General features: G+C 42.5%; 1 protein-coding gene across 1 annotated transcript in view; it reads left to right on the top strand.

Moving 5' to 3' along the window:
• The window catches only part of PARVA (parvin alpha), a 160068-nt gene that overhangs the window by 84764 nt on the left and 59835 nt on the right, over positions 1–15469 (top strand). Inside the window, exons 2-3 of the mRNA XM_077114014.1 lie at positions 12616–12705; positions 12788–12858. Coding sequence (XP_076970129.1) covers positions 12616–12705; positions 12788–12858 — 161 coding nt within the window. The remainder of the gene's footprint in view (positions 1–12615; positions 12706–12787; positions 12859–15469) is intronic.

Consider the following 15469-nt stretch of genomic DNA (forward strand, 5'->3'; position numbering starts at 1 on the left):
TGGGAGCCCCTGACAGTCTGCTGAAGATGCCACAAGCTGGCTCCCATGTTTACCTGATGCCATATATTATGGCTGCTGAAACAAGTTTCCTTTCAGTGAAAAGTAATAAGACTCCTTTTGTTTAAGGAATAGGGGGCTGGAGTTTTGCATTTTCTTTTGGCAACTCCACATAGCTAAGTGAACCCACATGTTCTAGGGAAGGGTGAGTATTCAGAGCAAAACCTATCCCCTTAACCAAGAAAGCTGTAGGCAGGATAATGCTCCCCACCCCCAAATGCCCATGTGGCCTCTCCAGAACCTGCATGTAGATGTGCTACCTTACATGGAAAAAGGGGAATTAAGGTTGCGGTTGTGGTTGCTAATTGTAGTTGCTAATCACTTGACCTTAAAATAGGGAGATTATTCTGGAGTATCTGGATGGACCCAATGTAATCGCAAGGGTGTTAAAAGAGGGAGGTAGAGATGAGGCCAGGATGATACAATGAGAGATGTGCTCCAGCAAGCATTGCTGGCTTTGAAGACAGGGGAAGGAATGTAGGTGTCCTCTAGAAGCTGGAAAAGGCAAGGAGACAGATTTGTGTTGTTTACCCCACCGAGTGTGCAGTCATTTGTTACAGCAATAGAAAACTAATGATATGACTAATAGTGTAAAGACCCCTTTCGGGGAGCATATAGATAGAACTTCCAGACGACTGTGGCTTCAGTGATGGTTGTGTAGTGGGACAGACCCCACCTTGGGAAACCAGAAATGACCCTGCCAGGTGTCCTTATATAATAAAGCCTATCTTCGTGACTCAGCCCAAGAAACAAACAAAATATTCGTGCGCTTTCTCTGTGGGAATTTGGGTTCTCACTTGGGAATGAGTGAGGACAACTCGCACAGGGGGGTCTTTCTGTTTTGCCTCCTGTAGGAATGCTTCTAAAGTGCCCAGCTAATGTTGTATGAATTACCACAGTCTCCTTGGTAATGGAAAGAAGCACATGTATCCCATAAAATCATCGATTTTTTTCCCCCAGTGAACATTAGATTTGTTTGGAAATAATAAGAAATGTGGGTTAATTTTTTTAAAATAGCCTTTATTTTTTAGAACATTTTTATTCAAAGAAGAATTGTGAAGAAAATAAAGAATTTCCTTATGTTCCACACCCAGTTTCCACTATTATTAACATCTTACATTACTGTGGTACATTTGTTATAAACAACATTGATGCATTATTTTTAACCATGTGTACACTAACCTGAGTATATTTGCATGTCTATAAATATTTCCATATATAGCAATTTGTATCTTACTGATTTTTCCAACTCTAATCCATTGCCATATGGATTATTCTAGCTTCTTCTCCATGTTTATCTGTAAGTACCCCTCCAATAGCGAGAAGCCTGACTCTCATCATCCGTCATCCATTTACTTAATTGTTCATTTCCAGTAAACATGTAAAGCCGTATCAGAACTGTTAACCCATACCCTTGTGGGAAACTACTTTGTCAAATAGAGTACGCTGTGTATGTGCAATTTCTTTTGCCTTTGGTCTTATAGTCTCCATTCATTTCCAAAGATGCTTAGGTCAGCACCCTTTCCTCCACCCCCTTCAGTGAGTTTGTTTTGCTTGTAATACAGTTAGATTCTTTTGCCCCAGTCTAGGTTCCATACTGGGATCCCTTGATCTCCTAAATGATATTTTAAAATTTGCCTACCTTAAGGGTTACTCTTTGTGGTTTCAAGATCCATGGGTTTTAACAAATGCATGATATGTCTGTGACGTGTCATGGACCCATCATTACAGTATCATACAGTAGGACAGTTTCACCACCCTAAAAACCCCCTGTGCTCTACCTATCCTTCTCTTTCCCCAGCCCTGAATGCCTGACTACCACGGACCTTTTTACTGTCTCGTTAGTTGTAGCTTTCCAAAATGTCATATAATTATAATCATACAGTATATAGGCTTTTCAGACTGGCTTCTTTGACTTTACAATATACATTTAAGGTACCTCCAGGTCTTTTCATGGTTTGATAGGCCATTTCTTCTTATTGTTCAATAATATTCCATCTTATGAATTTACCAGTTTGTTTTTCCACACAATTGTTGATGGGTGTCTTTGTTGCTTCCATTTTGGGTCAAATATGAATAAAGCTGGTGTCAACACTCATGTGCAGGTTTTTGTGTCAGCATATGTTTTCAAATCATTTGGGTAGATACCAGTAAATACCTAGAAGCATGATTCCTGGATTGTATGGTAAGACTCTGACTTTGTAAGAAACTGCCACACCGCCTTCCAAAGTGGCTGAACTACTTTGCATTTTCAGCTGAAATGAATGAGTTTCTGATGTTCCACATACTTGCCAGTATTTGTTACTGTCATTTTTTTGGATTTTAGCCATTCTAATAGGTGTGCATAGTATCTCATTGTTGTCTTAATTTGAAGTTCCCTAATGAGAAATCATAATGAGCATCTTTTCCTATGTCGATTTGCTATTATGTATCTTCTTTGGTAACAGGCCTATTCAGATCTTTTGCCCATTTTTTAGTTGGGTTGTTTGTTTCCTTATTGCTGAGCTTTGAGAGTTCTCTATACATATTATAAGATATGCATATTGCAAATATTTTCTCCCAGTCCTTGCCTTGTTTTGTTTTTTTTTAAATTCATTTTCTTAAAATGTGTTTTGCCGAGCAGAGGGTTTTAATTTTAATAAAGTACCTATTATAAATTTTTCTTCCACGGGTCATGTTTCAGTGGTATATTTAAAAACTTATCTCCAAACCTAAAGTCATACAGATTTTTCTCCTATGCTTTCTCCTAGATGTTTTATAGTATTGTGTTTTATATTTAGACTTGTGATCCATTTCGAGTTCTAGATTAATTTTTTTCTTTTTCATGTGGAAATTCAGTTGCTCTAGTACCCTGTTGAAAAGACTAGACTTTCTTCACTAAATCAGCCTGGCTCCTTCATCAAAGATCAATTGACAATATATCTGTGGGTCTCTATCTCTGCTCTGTATTCTACTCCACTAATCTATGTATCTATTGTTTTGTTAAAACTACACTGTCTTGATTATGTTAGATTTCTAGGAAGTCTGAAGTTGGGTAATGTCAGTCCTTAACTTTGTTCTTCTTCAGAATTATGCTGGTTATTCTCCGTCTTTACCTTTCCAAATTTAAAATCAGTTTGTCAGTAGCCAATGTTGCTGGATTGCATTGAATCGTATATATGAATTTAGGAAGAAGTGACATCTTAACAATGTTGAATCTTCCAATTAATGAACATTGAGTATCACTCATTTTGTCTAGATCTTCTTTGATTTCTTTCATCAGTGTTTGGTTCTTTTCCGCCTATCAATTCTGTGCATATTTTGTTAGATTGATACTTAAGTATTTCATAATTGTTTTATTCATTGTAAATGGTATTATATTTTAATTTCAAATTCCAGTTGTTCATTGTTGGTATCTAGAAGAGGAGTTGGCTTTTGCATATTAACTTTGAGTTTTGCAACCTTTCTATAATGACTTATTAGTTCTAGGATGTTATTTTGTGGATTCTTTGGAATTTTCTACGTGAATAATAGTGTCATTTACAAACAAAGACAGTTTTATTTCCTCCATCCCAGTGTTAGTACTTTTAATTTCCTTTCCCTATCTTATATAGCTAGGACTTCCAGTACAAATATGAATAGGAGTGGTGAGAGGGGAACTTCTTGCCCTGTTTCCAATCTTAAGGAATGCATCTAGTTTCTCACCATTAAGTATAATATTACCTACATGGTTTTTTTGTAGGTCTTCTTGCAGGTTAATTTTCTACATAGAGAACATTCATTTGACTTGCTGACCAGAAAATACAGTTGTCTTAGCTCCCAAGAACTTTTGTGGAGTCTTTGAGCCATCTAGATATTAAAGGAGTCTAGCAGTTCTCAAGTGGACCATAAGTTAATCATAGGAGTCCTAATAAAGTTCAAGAATGGCCTAAATATCTCACTGGGGCCCACTTGCCCTGAAGAAGAGCATCCTGGCTATTCTGTTGTTCCCCCTTGGTAGGTTTTCCACAGCTAAAGTTACAGGGAGCATGGTTCAGAAAGAGCTGAGGAATACCAAAATTCAAGGTCCAGCACTCTGGACCCCACCAACTTATCCACTGCTCTGTTCCTTCCCCCCATTTCCCCCGTGCACCACCTCCCCGCACCGCCCCCCCCCATTCCCAATACTCAGTTATGATCACTGCTGTTTCAACACTTGCCCTGTTTTTTCCACACCTTTGTTGTTTTTACACAAGATCTGCCTTTTGTGGGGTACCTTTGTTGTAAGAAAATTTAAATTTTTCAAGGTCTAGCCCAAACGCTTCCTTGTCTGGAAATCCTTCACAGTTTCCCCATGCGAAGTTAACATCCTTCTGCTTGAGTTTCTACAGCCTTCTTGTTACAAGTCTCTCACTCCTGGGTGCAAGGAACTGCACATTGTGTCTGTGTGTCTCCCTCTCCCACCACCTGTTAGCATTTTAAGTCAGACCCATGTCACATCCCCAAACCTGTATCCCTTGTGCCTGGTGGAGGGCTTGCATCAGAAGAGGTGCCCAGTAATTTTATTGGTAGCAGTGGTTTTTAAAGTTCGTTCTTTAAGTCTTCATTATATGCATTTATAATTGTACTTGCTCTGTTATAAAATATATGCCTGCTGGGAAAGAACTTCTGGTATGAACAAGAGTTGTTAAGAAGGGAATCTTTTACTTATAATTTGAACGTCTGATGATTGGGAGAATTTCCACAGACTGACATCTGGCTCCGTACATTTCTCCTCCACTCTCCACCCATGAGTCCTGGATGCCAATAGACACATTCATTCACAATATTATCTCTGACTCTGAATCTTCATGTCATGAAGACAAGCATTTTCACCAGCTTTTCACATGAAGAAACCGAGGCTCAGAGAGATTAAGTAACTTGCCTAAGCTCACACAGCTAGGGTGGAGTAGAGCCAGATCTGAAGCCTATGCTGTGTGCCTCCTATTTCAGCCTGCTGCTTGGGAGACACCATGCCTCACTGAGCATATCTGTTACCTCAACCTTCTATGCCCAGCAGAAAGTATACGTCAGTCCAGAACACAAACCAGCTAACAACTCTGGGCTAGCACCACTGCTGGCTAAAGTCACTAGTTCCTTTGTCTTTATCATCTCACCTTCTGGTTCATTGACCCCCTACAACTTTAACTTCGAAGGCTAAAAGTTTAACAACTGCTTAGAACCACAAACTTCCTGACCTTTGCCTCAACAACCTGGTTTAAAACCCTTATTAAATTTTGACCACACCTCTCTCTCCAGCCAACACAACGAGCAGTCTCACCAACCTACCCCTCTCTACGTGGGACATGACTCCTAGGGGTGTGGACCTTCCTGGCAACATGGCACAGAAATCCTAGAATGAGCTGAGACTCAGCATCAAGGGATTAAGAAAACCTTCTTGACCAAAAGGGGGAAGAGGGAAATGAGACTAAGTGTCAGTGACTGAGAGATTCCAGTCAAGAGGTTATCCTGGAGGTTATTCTTATGCATCAAGTAGATATCATCTGTTATTCAAGATGTAATGGAGAGGCTGGAGGGAACTGCCTGAAAATGTAGAGCTGTGTTCCAGTAGCCATGTTTCTTGAGGATGATTGAATAATGATACAGCTGTCACAATGTGACTGTGTGATTGTGAAAACCTTGTGTCTGATGCTCCTTTTATCTACCTTGTCAACAAAGGAGTAGAACATATGGAATAAAAATAAATAACAAGGGGAACAAATGCTAAAATAAATTTAGTTTGAAATGCTAGTGATCAATGAAAGCGAGAGGTAAGGGGTATGGAAGGTATAATCTTTTTTTTTTCTTTTCTGTGTTCGTTTTATTTCTTTTTCTTTTGTCTTTTTTACTTCTTTTTCTGAATTAATGCAAATGTTCTAAGAAATGATGAATATGCAACTAAGTGATGATATTGTGAATTACTGATTATGTATGTTGTTTTATTTTGTTTCTTTATTTTTTAATTAATAAATAAATTTAAATATATATATATATAATTTTGACCACAAAGATCCTCACACATGCTTTGTACCCTTTACTCTGGACACTTCTCTGGAGGGTTCTTGAATCTTCAAACTTCTGACCCCAATCCTGGTCATTGCTGGCCTCATGCTCTCTGCTTCTTGCTTCCTGAACCATTCTGCCTATATTGTTTATCTCCAGAGAAGGGAGAGAATGAATCATCCACACAGCCACCATGCTGCCTCCTCATGCTGTCATGTGCTCCTTCTTATCGTACGTTTGGGAAGCAAAATCTATCAGAGCATAGGGACTCTATTTCAAGCATGTTGAGATGAGGCTTTTTGTTAGGAATGGAGTGCCAATAAATGGGTTTTCAGAGCTGTAGTTTTGCTGGTAAACAAAGAGTGTTGGCTCTTAGAGAATTCTTCATTACTGACCAGTTCAACCAGAAGCTTCCTCAGTGGCAGTCTGAACAGAGCAGCCTCCCCCTTTGTGGCATGACAGCATCAGGAGAAGTCTAAGGCAGACCAGGAGGAATACCGGGAGAGGCTGTTCTGTGGAGCCTATCGCTATCATGCAGTCACCGTCCAAGGCTTTTCCCCTCCTGAGAGAAGGAGGTGGTCTCTGCAATCATTGGCTAAGAAAGGCCTTCGTGAATAAAAGGTTCAGCATTGCTCCGTGCCCAAAAGACAGGAAACTATGGACACAGGCTAGGAAATCTTTAGGAATAGAAGGGAAGCTGAAAACAATCATCCAGCAGGGTAGAGACTCAGAAATTGTGATTTAGGGACCATAACAGTAAACATTGTGAAAGTTTTCCAAAGTTTTATAACTTCTCCATGATTAGTTTTTTAACGCCACTTGTTTTCCTACTATCTCCATTGCAATGGCAAAGGATTTATGTAAAGAATCACCAGGCACCTGGATGAGGTAAAAGGATCAGCAGTCCCAAGGGAAAGAGTGGGAGGTGGTAGTTTCAAAGCCCCTGCCGGGAAGAATATGCAAAGTGCTCCTGAGACTTGGCTGTGAAATACAGGAAGAGAAAAACTCAGCTCTCCAGTATAGATGGCAATGCTTGTTGTCCCCTCCCAACCCAACATCCTACTTCCATACCAGGAGAGCCAGATTTTGTTCCACAGCCTCCCAAGGATGGATCCTGATTGGACCAAGACAATCATGGTGGTCCTATTTCCCTCAACACTGGTTTAATCGAAGGGTGACCATGTTCTGGCCACTGAGGTATGAGTGAAACATCTGGGAGAGTATTATTTTTAGCTCTTAAAAGAGGCATACAAGAAAGAAACAGACCTTCTTTTATGGGATGTTGTGTCTTCATGTGGTATCTAAACTTGTAGCCATCCTGGAATCGCCAAAGGAGTTAGTGTAAAGAGAATATGATATGCCAAGGACAGCAGAGCAGAAAAGTGTAAAGAAGCAGGGTTCTGAGATTACAGGTTCCCAGGGACTGGTGGGGGTGGTCGGGAGAGGGGGCAGGATGGGGAGCTACTGCTTAATGGGTGCAGAGTTTCTGTTTGGGGTGATGAAAAAGTTTCAGTAATGGATGGTGATGATGGTAGTAAACATCATGAATGTAAATAATACCACTGAAATGTGTACTTGAAAGTGGTTAAAATGGGAAATTTTGAGTTGTATATATGTTACCACAGTAAAAGTTTAAAAGGGGAAAAACAAATCTCCAAACCTGTGCCCCTCTGCCTGTCACAGGGCCTTTCTCAAAGAAGGTGTCCAATAATGTTTATTGGTTCAATGAGTGAAGTTAGTGGCCTTGTATAAATGGGCCCCCTTTTTTTTTCACTTGTAGGAACTTCTATCCATTCTTCTTTCTATATACTCATACCCCCTTGGTGTTCTTTGAGCCTCTGGACATATTCTGGGGTATAAGAAATGCCTGCAGCCATTCTGTTTCTCATGGAAATAATGAGAGGAAATTTACCATTTATTGCAGACATACTCTGTTCATTCATCAACTTTATAATTAGGAGATTGGGCTGCAAACCCCAGAAAAATCCCACTCAAGTGGCTTCAACAACAAAGGAATTTATTATATCTCCTATAAGACTCACAGAGCTAGGACATCTCCAGGAGCATGCAGTGGTATCAACAAGGACCTTTATCTATCTTTCTTTTCTGCCAACCTTAGCATGTTAGCTTCTTGCTTGGGCTACCTCACCTCATGGTTACAAAATGGCTGCAGCAAATCTAGGCATCACAACCCAATACAATGGTTAGAAGGGGAAAAATTCCTTCTGTTCCTTGGGTCTCTAAAATGGAGGGAAAACATCTGTAAAAGCTCCTAGAAGATTCCTCTCACAGCTTATTGACCAGAATTTTATTGCATGACAGTGTTTGAGCCTATCCCTTCAAATTGTGTGTGATCATCATGATTAGCTTAGACTGTCAGGATCTCACCTTGAGGCATATGAAGGATGGGTGGAAAATGGAACAAAGTTAGGTTTCTTTCAGAAGGGAAAAAAAGATTAAAATAAATATTGGGGAGGAAGCCTGCAGTGTCAGCCATAGCCTTGTTTTATAGAGAATTGTTTGATACCAAATTTTAAGGAGCTTAAGTCACTCACATAAGGTCCCAGAGCTGGTAAAAATAGAACTAGGATTCAAATGCAACTCTTTCATACTCTAAAGCTCATCCATGTGTTTTCTGCTGTGCAGCTGGCCCCCGAGTCAGACTGCATTTCCCAGAACGCAAAATCCCCTTTCTCTTAGTGAGTGCTTCAGGAGTTGAGGCAATGACCCTGCTTTCCCAAGCCCGACCTTCAGCTGGCCATTTAATCTGTTTATTAAGTTATGAGTAATGGCACTGCGGGACATTGAGGGCTGCACATTCAGACCTAGTTTTAGATTGGTAGAGGAGGTTCAAGGGATAAACATCATATTCATATTCTATACCGAGAACATTCAATTGCAGCTCTTTCTCTTTCAGAGCCTAGGGATTGGCGATGGCCTTTTGCTGGTTCTTGCTCGGGTTTAATAGAAATGAAACCTCCAAAGCAGGCAGGCTGTTTTGGGAAAGTGGTCACTAATGTGGCCCAGTGGGAGGGGGCCAGCCCTGAGGCAGGCAGTTTGCATATTCACTTTTACAAACAGTTGGCCCGGAGTCAGCAGTTAATGGAATGGGAATGAGGTTCCTGTACCACATCATCTCCTGAGGGGGAAAAAAAAATTTCCAATTGCAAACATATCTCAGCCTTTCTTCTTAGGTTTGTTATGTCTCTGTGAATGAATTAAAGAGGCTGGGCAGAGGGTGTGCTTCTGAGTGAAGATTTTTCATTTAAAAACATTTTTAACAATGATCTATGTATGAAAAAAAAAAGAAAGAATCCATGCAAACCTACCTTTAGGAGTCCTGGCTGCAAATCCTGCATTTCTAGTCACACTTCAGTGATATATAAATATCTTTATATTCACAAATTGGCTCTGGCGGTATAAGAGTCTTAGGACAGATGCAGCTTTTCTGCAAATGCAAACATGTAACGTGGAAATGCTGCCCCACTGTGTGTGTGTGCACGTTTGTGCACACGCCACGCACAGGTGCATGCATGGGATCTGGCCAAAGTGCAAATCTTTTTTCCCCCTGAAGTCAAAGTAGATTCCTGCTTTGAATACCATATACTGATTTGGCAAATTCTGCCACAATACACAGCCTGTGCAATTGAAGGTGGCCTTAACAGTTTTGATTATTCATTTATTCACTGAATAGTTCTTGAGTGCTATGCAATGAAGCATTATTTTAAGTAATATATTGATAATGGTGTATATTTACATAATTCTTACCAGCTGCCAGGCACTCTTCCAAGTGCTTTATATATGTTAACTCTTTAATCTTCTCAACCACCCTAAGAGGTAGGTAATAGTTTTTCATTCCCATTTTGCAGATGAGGAACTAAGGCAGAAGAGGTTAATGACCTTGGTGAAGATCACCTAGCCAGCAAGGAGCGGGGTGTGGATTTGAATCCAGGCAGCCTAGCTCCTAACCACTGCACCACCCAGCCTCTTTAGGAATCTAAAATAGTGAACAAGAGACAAAGTTCCAGCACTCAAATAGCTTACATTCTGGTAGGGAGAGATGGGTGACAGACATATAAACAAATAATTATTTCAGATTGTGATGTGTTCTATAAAGAAAATAAAACATGAGCGGGGGGGGGGCTAATCATAGTAAAGAGTTGGAGCTTTATTCTACATGATGGGAAGCCGCAGAAGGTTTTAAAATGAGAGAATGGTATGATCCTGTTTACATTTTTAAAAGGCCGTCCTAGCTGTGGTGTGGGAAGTAGATTGGAGGCTGTGAAAGAGCAAGAAAAAGCAATAGGCTAGTTAGAAAGCAGTTCTGCTGGTCCAGGTAAAAGATAACGGCTTGGAGCAGGGTAATGGTAGTGGAGATGCGGAGAGGATTGGAATGGGGTCCTGTTTTGTGGGTGGAGCCCACCCACCTGGCCCATGCATTGGATGTCACAGGTGAGGGAAAAGGAGAAATTAAGGGTGAGTCTTCAGGTTTGGGTATGAACCGTTATGTAACTGGCGGTGCTGTCTATTGAAGAGGTTAAGAACGGGAGAAACAGGTCTTGTTTTGGATTTGCTATGATAGGGGTTGAGTGTGTTGAAAATCAAGAGTACTGTTGTGAAGGTGAAAATTGGAGATGACGTGGAGTGAACAATTAGATTCATAAGCCTGGAGCTCAGGGAAAAGCCTGGATTGGGGATTTAACATCTGGACATGATCAGCGTTGAGGTATATGGGATCAGCTAGTGCCGTGCTGTCCAACAGAACCTTCTTGGTTGACGGAAGTGTTCTCTGTCTGCACCAGCCATGGTGGGCTGTTGAGCACTTAAAATGTGGCTGGTGCAACTGAGCTGAATTTTTTATTTTATTTATTTTTCATTCATTTAATTTTGAATAGCTACGTGTAGCTATCAGGCAGTGCAGGTGTAGGAGAAGAATGTCGAGAGAGAAGAGAAGTTCCTGGGCAGGAGTTTCTTCAGTGGCCAGAAAGCTCAGCCGTGTAGCCACATGTAAGCCTGACTTTATTTCCACTGCCCTCTGTTTGCACGGTAGTGATTGTTAAGTAAGAAAAAAATTTGTCTTTGCGAAGAACACCTGGGAAAGAAAGCATGCTACTCCTAGGAGGGACATGAGAAGAAATAACAGAAATCTAAGGAACTAATTGTTATTAGCCAGAAGACAAGCACAAACCTGAATTTATAGAGTAATTTAGGCATATGTTTTCAGATATATTTTATGATGAATTATAAGGACTAGTGTATGTCTGTAAATTGGATATCCCATATGAATGTCAAGGGCCCGATGGGAAGGGAATAAATATGCAAGTTGTGTCTTTTTAGAATAGCATGTCTTTCACTCTGTTAAGGCAATCTCATTGCTGTCCAACCACAACTATCACCGAGTTTGCTAATGTGAAAGAATGCTTTGTAAGTGGCTCCCTTGTGTTTAAGAGTCCTTGCAAGTATATGCTGGCAACTGGTAAGGCCAGAGTCAATAAAAAATAAATAAAATGGAAAGATGGGACATTGCTTTTATTAAGGTTGATTGCAGCTGCCATATTAGCTCATTAAGAACCTTTTGGTTAGCAAAGCCTTCAGAGAAAATGACCTTTCTCTTCTTAATTGGCAAAAAGTAATTATCCAAACTGGAACTGAACAGAGGTACAGGGATTTAAGTCACTGCTTTTAGGAGGGGTAATCCAAGGTCAGCACCCACTGAGTTTCATCACAAGAATTTTTTTTAGCTTAAGGCTCCTTGTGGGGGTTGAGTGAATAGAAAGCAGACAAGAAGCCTTTAGTGGCTATGGACCGCTTTTTGCTTTTCTTGAGGAAGGTGGAATTGCGGATTTCTAGGATTTGAAAACGGTAAAAGAACTTACTGGCCATCTGGTCCAGCTCTTGATTTTCACTTCAGCAAGCAAGCTTCGAGACACCTAGGCTTAGAGACACCTCACTTCATTAGACCTGAGGGCAAAAAAGGACCAGAACCCAGAGAAGAGGCCCAGCTGAGACATCCTTGAGCAGAGGCTGGGGTTGGGTGAAGGAGGGAGGGAGGATAATCAGAAAAATTACTTCCAAGAAGCCAAATAAGGAGAAAAGTCAGAGGGCAGTTGAACCGAGGATGGGAATGGCTTACAATATAGCCTTAAATTGTGGTTCACAGCTGGTCCCTGGGTGCCCACCAGCACCAGACAGTAAGCAGCGCAAGAGGGGCAGCAGGGGGTCAATGGCAGGGACTTAAGAAAGAAGCCAGTGCCCACCTCGCTTCTGTTTGTTCTAAACTTGTGTCTGCCAGGAGACACATTTCTACATAATCCAGACTGCCCTATTTCTCCGAAGAAAGCACGTGCGGTGACAGTTGGAGGAGGTTGAGGTTAAGGGGGCCATCAGGTCCTGTTAGCAAGGAGAGGCTGGGAATTGTTTATAGGCTGCATAGTCGCTGGGATCTAACCTTAGTGGTTTTATTTCTCAATATCAATATCAAGCATGCTCATTACAGAGCAGCAACTCTGCTGTCATCAGTCGACTGCAGTGTGACTCGGCTCTCCCTTCTCTTTTCAGTATCGGAGCTTCAGGAGGAAGGCATGAATGCCATCAACCTGCCTCTCAGCCCAATCCCCTTCGAGCTGGACCCTGAGGACACCATGCTAGGTAAGAGTGCTCCTGCCTCTCCAGGCACCCATCATGCCCTCAAGTGTAACCATCCCACTGAATTCCTTTTTCTTTTTTACAGAGGAGAATGAAGTTCGCACGATGGTGGATCCAAACTCACGCAGCGACCCCAAACTTCAAGAACTGATGAAGGTAAGAAAAAATTAGGAGGGGCTTTGGGTGTCTCCCAGACAGACAGACAGCTAGCTGTGCAGACACCATGAGAACCACTGTGGTCCCTGCTCCCCACCCCAGTGGCCCATCATCTAGTAGTTGGACATTTAAAACATGACTGTTGTACAGGAGTGGTCCATGACAAACACCTGATGATTTATTGATAAGTTCCTGAAAAGTTAGTATAAATAAGCTCACATTTTCCAGGACTTTACAGTACACAAAGTCCTGTCACTGCTTTTCTCAAGGAGACTCAGAAGTGCCCTGTGAAGTAGGAATTAGTATCATCCCTATTTTACAGAGGAAGAAACTGAGTCTCCACAAAGTCATATCGTTTGTTATGACCATAGCTGAATGGAGGAGACAGAATTCAAACTGCAACAAATGAGGTTAAGTGAAACGATGCCTGGTGCAGTGGCTAGCATTTTGCTCACCCTGTTCTCTTGCCCTTCAGAGTCCCTGCCCTGTGTTCTTCCTCTCCTCCTTCTCCAACCTGCACTTAAAACAAGGCAAAAAGTTGCTGGTTGCCAGAGTGATTCACCCAAAATGCGAATCTGGATATATCACTTTCCTGCTCAAAACCTATCTGGAGTTTTCTGTCAACTGCAGATTGGAGCCCATACTCCTGGGTGTGGCATTTGGGGCCTCCGTGCTCTCATGCCCCCTTCAACCACAAACTGTCCCCTGCCTGGCCACACATGGACGCCAGACCTGCTCAGGGCAGTTCCCTTACACATCGCGCTTGCCTTGAGCTCTCCCCTCCTTGCCTTTGCTTATGCAGTCCTAGAATATACCCCCTGCTCTTCATCTGAAAGTCAAAGAAGGGGTCACTTCCTCCAGGAAGCCTTCCCCCAAGTTCTGGTGCATAGCTCAGCCCCCTCAGAATGCTGCTACAGCCCTGTATTTAACTCTATCATTATAGTTACCACATGATATTGTATCTACCCCTGCACTTCTGTCTCCTTCATGACATGGTGAATTTCTCGGGGTTAGGGTCTTTTTCTTTATCTTATATTTAATTAATGCTGGATGGTGAGGTGGGGGCGCTATTTGAATGGATGGATGGATGGATGGATGGATGGATGGATGGGAGAAAGGGCGGGAAAGGGGGAGAAAGGAAGGAAGGGATGGAGGGAAGGAACTAGTCAGACAGGAGTAGGCTGTGCTGGGGGCCAGGCAACACCCTCATATCCCCAAGGCATAAGCCTGAGCCCCACAGATGGGCTGGGTTTTGGGCCCTTTCCTGATACAGGCCAAGCTGGATGGCTGCCCCAGCCCAGTAAGACCCTGAACCTCGCCTCACTCTGCAGGCACAAGGCAAGAGAGCTGCAGGTTGAGGCTCATGTGGCCACAGGCTTGGGAGAGGGTCTAGCCCTGGGCATGCTCCTGGTGGACAGCTCCACCCCACCAGCTGGGGTGGCCTCTGTCACTCCTTGCCCAGGAGACTCCCAGGGATGCAAAGATGCCGTCAGAATGGACTGCATGTGACGTGGGCTTGAACATTGTTCTACCAGACACAGAGCTGCCCTGGTGAGGGAGTGGGAGAACGGAGCCACGTACTGCCACGCAGATACTGGACATCAGGTCCAGAGGCACCCGGTGAAGTGAGGGCCCACCTCCTCACTTCCAGGAAGATGCTCTAGGTTCCAGACCTAGGCGCTTTGTCCACATGAAAGCCTGGTCAGCTCTGGGCTTCTTCTAAGAGCCTCCTCCAATTCAGCCCTTCCAGAAAGCCTTCCTTCAGAGCCCCTTCTTTCTGCCCTTTCCCAGCCTGGGTGGGGCCTCTCCTCACCCAAAGTGCCAGGTACCCCTCTCCCCCAGGACTAGGATCCTTTATTAGGTTGTAATCCTTTTGTTACCTGGGCTGCTCCCCTACAAGCCTCTCCAGGACAGAGCCTGGGTCTTGGTTCATTGGTTCAAGGCAGTGCCAGACTCAAGTGGGTGCTCATTAATCACCATCATCCTTGCCTTGGAACAGCAGAACGACGTGCTGTGAAGGCCCCAAACTCCAGCATCAGGGCGCCCCGCTGTGGGTTCCCAGCCCTGGTTCTGCCTGTTGTAAAAGCAATGTGCTTAGGGTAAGCGAAAGAAGTCAAGCACAAAAACCTATAGATCATATCATTCCATTTATATGAAACTGTAGAGAAGGCCAAACCATGGTGGCTGCCTGGCGTCTGTGGTCAGAGGAGCAGGTAGAGTACAGAGGGGGCCCAAGGAGGTTTTTAGGGTGACAGAACTGTTCCATCTCTTGCTTGTTGTAGTGGTTACACAGCTGTGTACAATTCCCAAAACTCAAAACTGTATACTTAAAATTGCTTGATTTTATTATGTGTAAATAATACCTTAATAAAAAAAAAAAAGAGGAAAAATAAAAAAGAAAGGCATTGTATGTAACCTGTGCAGGCTTTGCTTTCTTCACCTGAAAAATGGAGATAATGATATCTATTACTAAGGGGTGGTATGTGGATTAATTAGATGAGATTACATGTGTAATGCCGCAACTCAGTGGCTAATGCACAGTTGGCTCTCAGATAATGGCAGCTGCTAAGAGAGGAGATTGCACTGGCCCCAACAGAAAGGCAGTTTAGTG

Source organism: Tamandua tetradactyla, chromosome 8 (assembly GCF_023851605.1).
Source record: "Tamandua tetradactyla isolate mTamTet1 chromosome 8, mTamTet1.pri, whole genome shotgun sequence".
NCBI lineage: Eukaryota > Metazoa > Chordata > Mammalia > Pilosa > Myrmecophagidae > Tamandua > Tamandua tetradactyla.